Here is a 14,890-nt window from a genome sequence, read left to right on the forward strand (position 1 = left end):
ATTTGTAAGCTTGCCATTTTAAATCCTTTTTGGAACAAAACAGGGAATAAATAAACATGCTTCAGTGGCGGCCTGAAAGAAATAATTCAAATGTATTTAGCACTTAGTAAGTAGGTTACTGACAAGTAGATGTGGCATTTCAAATGTATTACCTATTTCCATCCTGACATTTAATTTATTGTACTTCAAAGTGTCCTGAAATTTTGTCATCCAGATATATTTCTCTATGAGAAAACAATTCAACATACTAGCACTGGAAATTAAATTCAAGCTTCCTCCAACTAAAGATTTCCTGACAGATCAAACTCCTTTAAGACTTTTTAAGATCAGTTCTTTTTAACCATAAGTTTCAAGGCAGAGAGGAGATAGAGAAAATGATTACTGGCATTAGCACTGACCGAATGTGAAGGCAGTCTGGGTACTCAGTAAGAAAAAAATGCATTTAAAGTGGAGGATAACTTATCGATCAGTAACTCAGACCCCGAAACCAGACATACATGACCAAAAAATGTGACGTGGACACTCCTGGTTGACTTTGCACAAATCACTCAAGACATCTGTGCCTCAGTCTATTTATCGGTAAAATAGAAGTAGCAATAATAATTAGATCTTCCTCGTGGTGGTATTATGAGGATTAAATAAGCTAAAGCTTGGTTTCTTGCCTGGTTCTTAGTAAGAAAGCAATAAAGCAGCTGGCATTATCATCCATATCGCTCCTCAAACAGTTCTGAAGCCTGAGTGAAGGATTGGTGTTACCTTTAGAGTTTGGTTTGTTTTTTGTTTTTTGGGGGGTTTGGGGGGTAAGGGTGAAGAAGGGTACAAGCAGCTCAGAACACAGACATAGGTTAATCAAAGAAATAATACTAATGGACTCTCCTAGGAGGAAACCACTTACTCCAACAAGAGTATTCCTACTATGGAAAGATGAATCACCCTTAATTCCTCCAGCTGTCCTGGAAGATATTTGCAACGTACGAGTTCAGTATCACCTTTAGTCTCAGGCCAGTGAAGCTGCTTCCCTGGGCACCATTCCCCACTTCAAGGGGCCCGACAAGGGTTCTCTTTGGTGTTCCTCTCCACATGGTGTGCCCCGCAAGACCAAGAAGAACCTGAAGCCCATGGCCCTCTTCCCCCTCCAGGTACTATAGGACCCTGGAATTCCCTGCTCTTCCCAATATGTTCCTTTACCTTATTTTGGGCAGAAGACCCCAGAATTCTCTACCCAAAGTCCCCAAGCCTGTCTCCTACATCTTACTGGGCTTTCTTATTAGGTCTTTCCTCTCAAGGGACCCAGGACGCTATTGGTGTTTGTACCCTTTCAAACCAAGGAGTGGCCAAGAAGCAGCTCCTTTCAAAGCTAGGTAGGTTGATGGAGACTGTACTTGGGGGCTGAGGTTTCCACCTGTGGTGCAGAGTGGTGCTGCAGGTTGCTGGCCCAGCGCTGTCACACAAGGAGCTGAGAACTTTCAGTTCACCCAACTTGTCTGTCTTTTATGAAACTTATTAAAAGGTAGAAGGATAGAACATATAGCAGTTTAGTCACCTGATATGTAACTTTAAAATATTTAGTTAAATGGTATTTAGATGAAATATGCTCCTACCCTGGGCCCATCAAATGTTAGGGGAAAGAACTGAATGAGTTCATTGCTGCATGAAACATGTCCTTTATAAGAATAGTAAAGCAGGAAAGGAACATTTCAAACTTGAGAAACCAGTATCTCCTAACCGCACCTAGCACTTGAATTTTAGCACTTAGAAGGTGTAACTGCGGGTACCAATTGCCCAGAAATAACCACATCAGTACACGAATGTAATCATTTTCCAAGAGTCCACTGTGGACAGAAATATTTTCACTGACATATAATTGTAAGAGTCAAAATCCCATGACCTCTGCTTCCGTGGCCGCCTCCTTCTTTACTTCCCTTCCCTGCAAACTTTTTAGTTCAAAATATAAGCCCTTTGGGAGTTATGTCATCTGATTTCAAGAGAAAATTATGATTATAAATAGCTCCGAAGGATTAGTAGAGTCACAGATTGGATGCAGGGTCAGTTTTCACAGTTCACTGGCCCCCATCTGCACCCAGGTCGTGTTTAGAAACCCCCGACTTTATGCTTTATTGACTCCACTGGGACTAAAAGTAAAGTCGTATCAAACACCAGTGGGAGCATTTTTCAGAGGTAAACAGTGGTAACATTTTACACATATATTCCTTATTGTTTCTTTTTCTGTATAGCACATTTTAAGAATTGCTTTTTTCTTTTTTTTTTTTTTTTTTTTGACAGTCTTGCACTTGTGGCCCAGGCTGGAGTGCAGTGGTGTGATCTTGTCTCACTGTAACCTCTGGTTCTGGGTTCAAGTGATTCTCCTGTCTCAGCCTCCCCAGTAGCTGAGATTACAAGCATGGTGCACCACCATGCCCAGTTAAATTTTTGTATTTGTAGTAGAGAAAAGGTTTCACCATGTTGGCCAGGCTGGTCTTGACAAATTTAAAAATTCCTAAGGAAAATGTACCAGTCATCATTTTTTCATGTTGTATGTTTCTTAAAAACAGTCTTCATTTTTAAAAAGCATTTACAATGTAAATGATTATTCAAACTCTGCCCTTTAACATTAGAATAAAGAGCAATGAAGCTATTAGATGTTTGTAAAACAAAATTAACTATGATAGTTGAGATCCTATTTTATTATCCTCCTTGCACAAATTTCTTTCAAAAATGAAATGAGGACAAAATGTAGTCATATATGTTTTACATGTGGCATAATCTTATACAAGTATTCAGATATTTTCATGTCTTAGATAAATGTATAGGAAAATTCTTTATAATAATTCTCTGTCCATGAAAAATACAGGATGACAATGACTAGTCCATATTACATTATAGTTTTTGTTCCTGCACTGTCTAGCGTGGTCAGGTGAAATTTGAGGAGCTGCTCATGTTGCTCAGACGGAAGAAGACACAGAGTACAAGGCGGGTACGAGGGAAAGGGAAAATGAATAAGTAAGAAGAGGTAAATGGAGGGGAGTAGGGAGAAATATGTCTTTAGGTTTATTATTTATTTTCAAAATGTATTCAAATTTAGGTTTGATCTACCTGTTTTTCAACTTTCTTCTCTCCAAACTGGAATAACTATCTTAATGAACCTGTGTACACTTACTTATGTCATCATTAGAAGTTTCTTACTCTTCTCTATGTGATAAATGAGCATAAAAGAGCTAATATTTGACAGAAATACTGAGTTTCTTGGCTAAAGGCATATAAACAATGCATACTTTTTTAAAGTTTTCTTTCCTGTGCTATCAAAAATATTTAGTTTTTTTTCTACACCAAATATATGTGTTTCCCCACAATTTGTTTCAATAATATGCAACATGATTATTCAGGAACAACTTAATCTAAAGGCAATGAAGGAGATGATTGGCAGCAGTGAATTTGCTCCCAAGATGTTGTTGCCGCATAAGCAGCAATAAATTTGATTATATCAATCAAATAGCACAGGATTATACATTAAAACTTCTACCATTTCTATCCTTACTCCACTCGTGAAGGTAGTTACAATTAGTCTAATGTAAATATTTCTAGACATTTTATAGCCATTCAGTGGATATATATTGACCCCCTGCTCTGTGTCACACATGATTTTAGAAGCTGATGATACAGCAGTGTACAACAGAAGGCCAACTCTGCTTTCTAGGTCTTTGCAGACCAGGGTGCTAGACTGTAAGCATAAAATGAACAAACAAACCAGTGGACATATGGTACGGCATCTAGTAGTGGTCAGTGCTAAGAAGACTATGACGGGGTAAGGCTGGGCATGGTGGCTCACAGCTGTATACAATCCCAGCACTTTGGGAGGCTGAGGCGGGCAGATCACTTGAGGTCAAGAGTTGGAGACCAGCCTGGCCAACATGGCCAAACCCAACCCTGTCTCTACTAAAAATTCAAAATTTAGCTGGGTGTGGTGGCACGCCTTTAATCCCAGCAACTTGGGAGGCTGAGGTGGGAGAATTGCTTGAACATGGGAGGCAGAGGCTGCAGTGAGCCGAGATCATGCCACTGCACTACAGCCTGAGCGACGGAGCGAGACTCTGTCAAAAAAAAAAAAAAAGAAAAGAAAAATGAAAAAAGACTATAGCAGAATGAAAAGACAAAATAAAAATAAAAATGCTTACTACTGGGGGCGGGCACAGGGATGCCCTCTCTACCTAAATGCAGTAAGGAAACGATTCACACAAATATCTGAGTATAAGATTCTAAGTAGAGTGAATAGCAAGTACACAGGCCCTGAAGCAAAAGCAAGCTTGGCAGCTTTGCATCCAGCAAGGCTAGTGTCACTGGAGCAAAATGAATAAAGGGGAACTGGTTAAAAGGTGAGGCTGGAGACTTAGCTTGAGATGACTTATGTGGAGCTTTATGAATAAGGCATTGTGGTCTGACTTAAACTTTAAAAGAGGCGTTCTGGCTGTAGAGGGAAGAAGAGACTGACAGGGGTCAGGAGCAAGAGGGGGAGGACAGTTAGCAGGCCGCACAGGAGGCCAGGCAAGAGATGATGGCAGCTTGGCCTCTGGCTCATTCATTACAGGTGGGAATACAAAATGGTATATAGCAAGACAGTTTGGCAGTTTTTGCAAAACTAAACACTTATGATACCATCCAGCCATTGTGTCCCTTGGCATTTACTCAAATGAGTTGAAAAAGCTGCACCTGATTATAGGAGCTTTGTTCATAATTGCCAAACCTTGGAGCAATCAAGATGTCCTTCAATAGTAGAATGCATAGACAAACTATCTGTGCATACAATAGAGCATTATTTAGCAATATAAATAAATTAGCTATCAAGCCATGGAAAGACATGGAGAAAAATGCATATTACCAAGTGGAATAAGCCAATATTAAAAAGTCTAGCCTTTTACTATATGATACTAAGTATCTGATGGTCTGGAAAAGGCCAAACTAAGGAGACAGCAAAAAGATAGTGGTTGCCAGGGACCAGAGGTGAGGGAAGGAAGGAAGGTTGAATAGATGAAGTATAGGGATTTTTTTTAGGGCAGTGGAACTACTCTGTATGATACTGTAATGGTAGACATATGTCATTATACATTTATCAAAACCCATAGAATGTACAACAGAAAGTGTGAGTCCTCATGTAAACTATGGATGTTAATTAATAATTATGTATTAACATTGGCTCATCAACTGAAATAACTGTACCACAATAATACCAGATGTCAATAATATGGGAACTGTGAAGGTGGGGGTGGAGATGAGATGAATGGGAATCCTCTGTACTATACACTCGATTTTTCTGTAAGCCTAAAAAATAAAGTCTAAATGAAGAAGGTGCCTGAGATTGTGGCTCTCAGGCAGGGATAGCATAGTACAGAGTTCTCTAGGTAATCATGCTCATTCAAAAAGGAAAAATTAGAAACTTCTTGAGTAGAATAAAAAGGTCAAGATATGTTGGCTGGCTATGGAGGCTTCTCCCATTTCACACACTGGAGTAGCAGAGATGCATGCACAGGCAGATGAAGATCTCAAAGGCCATTGTTGTAACTAGGCTGTAGAGCAGAGAAAAATCTTTGAGAAACAGACCTGCAGCTACTATTTCTGTCAGCTGAAGAGAAAGTTAAGTCAGTTCTTGCACACAGGGACACACAACTGAACTCATACCCAGATTCACTTCTTTTCTGTTGTACACATTCTCCTGGTCCTTCTCTTCAACCTTCTGATTTGGAAAGAAGTTCTCTCATACAAGAATGAACAATTTTCAAAAACAAACCAACACGGAATCCATACAAAAAATACCACAAGAACAAAGGTGGAAAAGATAGGGAAAAACACATGACAAAGAACCCATGCCAGAGGAATGTACAGATCTGTGAGCTCATCCTATGAATTCAAGAACTTCATGAAATCATCAATTCTGTAGAAAAAATAATACAATTAAAACAAAGAAAAAGGTTTCAAGAGGTAAATAATATGATAATACAAGGAGGTGAAACATGGGTACACATAACTCAGTCAGCAAATGGAGGAGGAAAATGAGGCTACCCTGTAGAGACAGCCAAGCCATAAGCCACAAAATTAAAAGATACATTACTGAAAACACAGTAGAGTGTTTGACAAATAAAATACTTTAAAGGTTAAAAAAAAAGAGAAAAAGGTAAACAAAACAGGATAAGATCAAGACATTAATTTTTCAAAAAAAGTTTAGTGGAAAAATGATAGATATGGAAACTAGATAAAAGAGATCTCTGATAGGCATAGTCCATTTCCCTGAAGAAGAGAACCAAACAAATGGAACAGAAAAAAATGTATAGTCTGAGAAAACATTAATAATATACCATTAAGGCCGGGCATGGTGGCTCACACCTGTAATCCCAGCACTTTGGGAGGCCAAGGCGGGCGGATCACCTGAGGTCGGGAGTTTGAGACCAGCCTGACCAACATGGAGAAACCCCATCTCTACTAAAAATACAAAATTAGCCAGGCGTGGTGGCACGTGCCTGTAATCCCAGCTACTCAGGAGGCTGAGGCAGAAGAATCGCTTGAACCCGGGAGGCAGAGGTTATGGTGAGCCGAGATCGCGCCATTGCACTCCAGCCTGGGCAACAAGAGTGAAACTCCATCTCAAAAATAATAACAATAATAATAATAATAAGTAAATAAAATAATATACCATTAAGACTTTGAGCCATGTGTTTACAGGACAAAATGATGCCCAACTCAATACCAATTACGGTCTTTGAAAAGTAGTGAACTTCCAAAATAAAAGACCATTTTTGCGATTGTGCTCAGTTAACTAAACTAACTAAACTCAAAACACCATTCTTACAACTTTTTCTATTCCTCTCACAGCATGCACATTGGTCTTTTAGATACATAAATCATATCACATCCTGCTTAAAATAATTCAGTGACCTGCCATTGCAAATATGACAGAATCCTTCCAAGGCCTGATATTAGCTTACTTATACCTATGTTTGCCTCCCAACTTGAGTCACTCTCTCTCTCACTCAGTATACTCCAGCCACATTTGGTCTCCTTCTTGTTCCTCAAACATGCCAATACTGATCATACCTCGTACCTTTGTACTTGCCCTTCTTTCTATCTGGAATAGATAGAACAGACTTCCCCCAGACTTTCCTATATCTAATACTTTCTCATTGTTCGGGTCTTAACTATCTGATCATCTTATCTAACGTAGTGTTTCCTCTCATAATTAACCTTGTATCACAATTCTTATTTTATTTTTAGTCTTTCTTTTAAAATATAAGTTCTACCTGATAAGGGATCATTCTCATTTTTTCAATTTTTAATCACTTCATTTAGTTTGATAATAATTCTGTAATGTTTAAACAGTATGGTGTTTAGATTTATAATTGCTACAAAGGCATTTTATTTCATTGCAAATAGGATTTTTACATTTGAAATAGGACTGGTATGTTCTATTAAATGAATATTAATAGAGAACTGAGTCTTTGTATTCTATTTTATTTATAATCTACACTGGTAGTTATCACACAGCATTCATAAATGATGGAAAAGATGATTTCTTATCCAAACCAACAGGTACACAACACACACACACACACACACACACACACACACACACACACGAGAGAGAGAGAGAGAGAGAGAGAGAGAGAGGAGAGGAGAGAGGAGAGAGAGAGCGAGATATGTATTTTAAGGAATGGGCTCATGTGATTATTGGTGCTGGCAAGTCTGAAATTTGCAAAGCAAACTGGCAGGGTGGAAACCCCAGCAGGAGTCATTGTTGCAGTCTTGATTTCAAAGGCGTTCTGAAAGCTGAATTCCTTTCTCTTTGGGGGACCTTATTTTTCTTAGGGTTTCAACTGATTAGATGAGGCTTACCCATAATTTAGAGGGTAATTTGCTTTACTCAAAGTCTACTGATTGAAATGTTAATCCCATCTAAAAAATACTTTCACAGCAACATTTAAATTGGTGTTTGACCAAACAACTGGCCACCATAACCTACCTATGGTGACACATAAAATTAAACCTCACGGAGCTAGTTGTTGCCTTTTCAAGATTCCCTTTTCAAGTTATGCAATAGCATATTCCATGCACTTCCCTTAACACACTGTCGTCCTTTATTTGTGTGTCCCTAATTAATCTGTATCATTATTTCTCCCTAAAATTATATGCACTTTCTTCTCAGTAGATGACCTCATGCATCACGACTAAGGATTTCCAGCCTCCTAGTACCACTCTACCATGTGGAATATCACTTCCATATGCTGGTTTTGTCATGTTTGGTGAGCTGTCTTGGATCATTTATGAGTATAGAACATATAGCCTTAAAGCCATCAACATGAAATTTGCTGTGGAGGAATTGGCACCATCAGCCAGGTTTCTGTCGTTCTAAGGAGATTAGCTGACAAAACTAGGCTACAGTGGAATGCTTGGAGCATGGTGACATCACAAGATTACACCACAATTATTCCTATTCCACTTGTTCTACCTACCCTGTATTTGATCACTGCATAAGAGATAGTAGAAATGGCATTATCTTTAAAGTGGTGATATTTTCAAGCCATGTAGTTTGGTGACTTGCTGAAATGGGCTAGGGAATCTAATTTCAAATGGGCAAAAAGATAAACAAACTATTTTGCTTTAATTTTCTAGTTCAGTGTTTTAGGGGTAAATCAAAATCATCCAAATGTAAGATCAGAAAGAAAGTTAAAAATCATATAGAGTAAGTATTAATCAGTATTAACATTCAACTCTAAATATTTTTTATCGTTATATGTATACATGTATCTTTGTGACTCCAGAACTTATGTTTATTTTTTATAAGGTATTTCATAAATACATTCATGCTTATTTAATAGCATGGAAAAGAAATATTGGCAAATGACTTTTCTGCAGGTTTATAGGAAACAGCAGCATATATGAGAGGTCATTTAAAGGAACATGAAGAGTTCCTCTTCTGCATATTACCTTTTGAGCCTCTTTTTGGTCAGGTTGAGTTTTTTATGGAGACCTCCTGTTTTTTGTCCTTTGTTTTGTCCCTGCTTTTTGAGATGGCCTGTGCCTTGTTTCTGAGGCATTAGCATGTACAACCATCTCTGGCCACCTTCCAACATCGGCTCGTAATCCTTAGGCCTGGGTCTGGGCAAAGAGATTTTCAAAAGCAGATGAAACCCAAAGGTTAAAGCTAACATGTGCCAGAGTTTTTAGATTGGTGCACAGATAAGGAAAGAACAGAGTCAAATGGCAGGCAGAGCTGGCCTGTGTTCTTCCTGGAGGCAAAGCTCAACTGTTCTGTAAGCTGTTTCTGTATTTGGTGGGGAGCCTCTGGGATGTTGCCAGTTCAGACCTTTAGGAAGTTCTTGACTGCCGAAGCTGACTGGCCTTAAAATAACGGTGTTTCCTTAGTTTCCTCTTTAATGGCAGCTGTTATTACTCAGCAGTCCAGTCAATTTTATCTATCTGGAGCTTACACAGAGCGTGGTCATTGTTTCAGTTCCTGTTCACTACCTCACTCACTGGGTTGATTTCCTCAGCCAGCAGTTCTAAACCCATGAGATCACCATCCCCTGGTCACCTGAAATGCGCTTTAAACATAATCTATTTAATATCATGTGTTTTCTTTTTTTTTTTTTCACTTTTAAAATCTGTGACATTGATAGAATGGATATCTTCGGGAACACTTAAGTGGTTATTTTCCTAAAATTTAGAGGTACTTATCCAATGAAGTACCATCTGCGAATGACTTTTATAAATTGCAAAGCCTTATTCAAATAGCATGTACTATACCTAAGATACACACAAAATTATTAAGTATATGACAACTATTATAGATTCAATCCCTCTTTTTTCTTCCCACTCCAGTTGCTTCCTGTAATAGCAGACATCTGTTTATGAATTCTCTTCCCTATCTTTCCTTAGTTTTATTCATTATTAGAATAACACACTAAAGATATTAACGGTCAGTACCTCTAGACTGGTGTATCATTGTGCTGAAATGTTTGGGAAGCTGCAAATGCTCAAGTCTATTCGTTGTTGTCTTCATATGATCAATTTGAGAAATTAAGAGCTTTCCAAATGTTAATGAATTTTTTTTTCTTTCTTTAGAAAGTACATATTAAGGAATAATCAGAGAGTAATTGGCTATATTTTAAATCCCATTGCAATCCTTGTTTTTCTGTTATGAGTTTTTCTTCACTTTTTTATAAAAAAGTTTAATCTGTATAAATTTTTGTAGAAGACTTCTGGATACTGAAGATGAGCTCAGTGACATTCAGACTGACTCAGTCCCATCTGAAGTCCGGGACTGGTTGGCTTCTACCTTTACACGGAAAATGGGGATGACAAAAAGGAAACCTGAGGAAAAACCAAAATTTCGGAGCATTGTGCATGCTGTTCAAGCTGGAATTTTTGTGGAAAGGTAAGTGAAATTGTTGGTATCTCAAGACAATAACATTTGAAAGGCAGCAGATACGTTCATTTTATCAAGGGTATGAGCAGTCTATATTTCACTTATTGAGGAAAACTGTGATCATAATTATAACTAGAATGAATAAATTTGGGACTTTATGATGAACTTACCTATAACAAAAACACCTGGTCCCGGATGCATTCTTTTTTATTTATTTTAAGTTGACATAAAGACTGAAAGCAAAGATTTTTGAATGACCTTTCTCCTCAAATGCACCTTTGTGAACAACTGTTTAAAAACAGTTCTGACACATGTATATGTTACACAACTAATTTTACCTGAATAAAATGTAACATTTCATGAAATACATTCTACACTGGGTAGCAATCTACATGTCAAGATCACTTAGGCCTTCCTCTGCCCTAAAGACAGAAGACCATTTGCTTCCCATCTTTCCATAATGGGGGAAATCTCTCTTGTGCTCACTTTGATAGGTTTTTTTTTCTTTTTCAACATTTCTGTCACTGAAGCAAGGGATATATGATGGCCCCTAGAAACGCCTAGTTATATCATCAGAGTTTTCAATGCGAAACACATGTTAATATGACCCAATTTTACATTCTTTCAGCCTTAAGAATACAGCTTATTTTTTCCATCTAGGAAACAAGAGATTTCCTAGAACTAAAACTACAAAAGACTCGCCAAAATAGACATTTTATGTTTGACAAAATTGAAAAGTAGTTATCAGAAATCCCTTAGATTAAAAAATAATTACATGAAATTATATGTGGAATGATTATTTGAATATTTTAGAAACTAATAAAGTTGAGAAACAGAGAAAATTTTTGCCAATATGCCTAAAATTAAATTTTAGGGAAACTGCATTATTTCTCATCTTCTGATATCTCTAGGCATTACCGTTAATAAACATTACAAGCTTGAATTTTCTTCTGCTAAAGGGACAATGGAAAGCACATTTGAATTTCTAAAAGTGTAAATGAGAATGCATGGCAACAAATATAAAGCTTAAAGATGGTTAAATACACTGTGCAATTTAAAGATGACTTTTCTCTAGCATCAAATTAAAAATATCTAAATAGTACATCAGAAAATCTGTGAGAGAATCACAGATGAAACATGAGAGTATGTTTGATTTGCCAAAGAAGTGTATATTTTGTCTTCTTTGTTTAAAAAAATATTACAGAACTTGGCAAACTGGGAAAAAATGTAAACTGTGGAGGAAGATCAACTGAATTTCCATTTCCATTCAAGAGGTTATAATATATAAAATATATGAATATGCTAAATTCCAATTTTTTCATGTGTTACATAAAACACATTTTATTTAGTAGCCTATAAAAGTATAAAATTATACTTCAGGTAACTAAATTAGTAAGCAGTCTTTAAGAAATCAATGTGCTAAGAACATATGGAAATAAAATCTTTTTTTTAATCACTGTTGAATCCCCACTAGTAGGTGCATAAAAATAGTGGGACAAGTTTATTGGAAATTTTCAAAAGTAATCATCTTCAATCCTGACAGCTGAAAGTCTACTTGAAGTCTTGTTGCTTCTTCCTTTAAACGCTTCCTCCCAAGATTCAATTCCCTGGCAAGCCTTGTCAATTACTTACCCATATGCATTCTGAATCCACTCACTTCCTCATCTCCACTCCTGCAACCACAATCTAAGCCTCCACTATCTGCCTTCAGAAATATGACAGTAACTTTCTAACTGGGCTCCTCTCTTCCTCACTTGCCCACCCCAACCAAGCCATTCCACAGTGATGTTTTTAGAATATAAATTAGTTCCTGTCATTCTTTTTTTTTTTTTTTTTTTTGACGGAGTCTGGCTCTGTCACCCAGGTTGGAGTGAAGTGGCGCTATCTCGGCTCCCTGCAAGCTCCACCTCCCGGGTTCACGCCATTCTCCTGCCTCAGCCTCCCGAGTAGCTGGGACTATAGGCGCCTGCCACCACGCCCGGCTAATTTTTTTGTATTTTTAGTAGAGACGGGGTTTCAGCGTGTTAGCCAGAATGGTCTCGATCTCCTGACCTCGTGATCCACCCACCTAGGCCTCCCAAAGTGCTGGGATTACAGGTGTGAGCCACCGTGCCCGGCCTAGTTCCTGTCATTCTTAAGCTTCAAACCACCACAGGGTTTCCCAATTCACTTGAGCCTGGTTAGGTCACTTTCTCCTTTCTAGCCTCATCTACTGCAACCTTCATCCTTGACTGAACACCTATACCAGCCTGATTTCAATTTCGAGAACATTTCTAAGCTCTTTCCTGCCTTGGAGCCATTCATCCTGTTATTTTCTGTCAGAAGTGGTTCTCCCCACCCTTCAACATGGCGGGCTGGCCCTTTTACCGTTCCAGAGGCCTTCCCGGATCACTCTATGCTGTTGGGAAAGTTTTGCTATGTCTTTGGAAGGGTAATTGTCTTTGTCTTCCTTTACATTCCATGTAATGAGAAAGTATATTGGTATTCATTTCTCAACCTATCCCAAGTTTAAGAAACTCAGTAGCATCAGAGGTCCCATTGAAGCCAGATATAAGATATAAGATTTTGAACCAATGATATTGGCTGCAAAGTAATGAGAACAGTTACAATAATAATAAAAATGATGGCTTTCTTGTATTGAGAATCATTTACTCTTCACAAAAAGCTTACAATTATTCTCGTTTTACAAATGAATGACATTAAATAGTTTCCAAAGGTCACACAGCAGAGAGTGGCTAACGTGATTCAAATCATGTGTTCTCTTTGCCTTTCTATGCCATGAAGTCAAGTCGAGCTAATGTTAATTAACATTTTGAAATTTCTTAATCCTGAATGATTTTTATATTGACTCTTTTCCCTGTTCATCATCCTTCCATTTCCCCTGCACTTCCATTTTTTTAGTATTAATAGTAATGACTAGAAACAGATGGAAAAGACTGTTTCCAGAAAAAAACACCTAAGTATCATTGTTGATAGTAATTATTCTAGATCTTGTACAGTATGATTAGTAGTTTCCTTGCTTTGCAAGATTAGAATAATTATACCTCTATCAATGGAGTAATTAATATAATTATTTTTAGTTTTAACTGTTCTAAAATCTTTCAATAGAGATATAGGATAATTTCTTACTCTACCTAATCACCCACATCCAAAAATAATTTATGACTATTTAAAATAAACGTAAAGTGGAAGCATGAAAGCTTTGTGCTTAAGGTCTCTAGAATAAAATGGAGAGCTACTTCATCAAGAAAGCCTAGGCTAGAGATGTAATTAAACACAGTATTTTCATTCTGAACTTCCAACTAGTCAAGACTTGAAAGGAAAACATGATAAATTGCTTAGCTTTGATTATCTTTAACAAATGATGGCTTTTACGTAGAAACTGAGTAATATGTCCCAAGCATTTTTAACATAAGGAACATTGAATCAAAAAATGTAGTATCTTCTATAACAGTTTTATAAAAGACGTAGAATATTGTCCATGTGACCATTTCTTACATCGACCATATTTATCGTTATATTTAATTAAGCTATGGCGTTGACCAGGCCTTTTGTAGGGAGAATTTACAGCCATATAGTCTAGAAATTCAGCTTGTTGTGGACTAACTTGATATAAAAATTAAGGGACATAATTAATCATCAATTGTAATGTTTCTTACCAGGCCTTGGAGGAGGAAACATGCTTCTTTCAGAGTCCCAAATAGAAGCACTATTGCTCTATCACATACTAGGCTATCATATTGATTCTTTTCTCACATGAATTCATGGAGGGGATTCTTATATTTGGTTTATGCTATTTGGGTTGCCCAGCAGAAGATAGAAAAAAATCAAATCACTGATTATTAAGAACAGTTTTGTTGGCTGGGCGTGGTGGCTCACGCCTGTAATTCCAGCACTTTGGGAGGCCAATGTGGGCGGATCACGAGGTTAGGAGTTTGAGACCAGCCTGACCAACATGGTGAAACCCCATCTCTACTAAAAATACAAAAATTAGTTGGGTATGGTGGCGCATGCCTGTAATCCCAGCTACTCAGGAGGCTGAGGCAGGAGAATCACTTGAACCCGGGAGGCAGAGCTTGCATTGAGCAGAGATCATACCACTGCACTCCAGCTTGGGCAACAGAGCGAGACTCTGTCTCAAAAAAAAAAAAAAAAAAAAAAGAAAAAGAAACACAAAACAAAAACAAAAAACCACTTTTGTTATTGATACTATTATGGAAATGAAAATAATGTTGTTTTCTTTCTGAATAACCTTAATATTGAATGACAATTTGAACAAACTTAAACAATTTTTGCTAATATGATTTCCCCAATATCATTAAATAAAAGAAGGGGGAGCTATGTAAATTCTGATGATACTACATACCCCCTCTATAATTTTAATATAAAAATATAAAGGAAATATTTTATGACATTTAGTTTCCAGACTAAAAATTTTGGCATATAAATGGACACAAAACAAGAACGTTCTGCTGTCAGGGA

At 37.4% G+C, this 14,890-nt stretch overlaps 1 protein-coding gene across 12 annotated transcripts in view; it reads left to right on the top strand.

Moving 5' to 3' along the window:
• Nucleotides 1-14,890, top strand: part of PDE1A (phosphodiesterase 1A) — a 465,582-nt gene that overhangs the window by 360,066 nt on the left and 90,626 nt on the right. For 10 of the 12 annotated variants that reach the window (XR_009214035.1, XM_058440471.1, XM_058440478.1 and 7 more), the window contains one exon: nt 10,235-10,417. Coding sequence is in view for 11 of the 12 variants with exons in the window: in XM_058440471.1 (XP_058296454.1) it covers nt 10,235-10,417 (183 nt within the window). In the remaining variant the exon portion in view is untranslated. Of the gene's footprint in view, nt 1-8,476; nt 8,723-10,234; nt 10,418-14,890 lie in introns of those variants that run through there. The other 2 variants (XM_058440503.1, XM_058440497.1) reach the window with 2 other exon arrangements.

Source organism: Hylobates moloch, unplaced genomic scaffold (assembly GCF_009828535.3).
Source record: "Hylobates moloch isolate HMO894 unplaced genomic scaffold, HMol_V3 SCAFFOLD_1, whole genome shotgun sequence".
NCBI lineage: Eukaryota > Metazoa > Chordata > Mammalia > Primates > Hylobatidae > Hylobates > Hylobates moloch.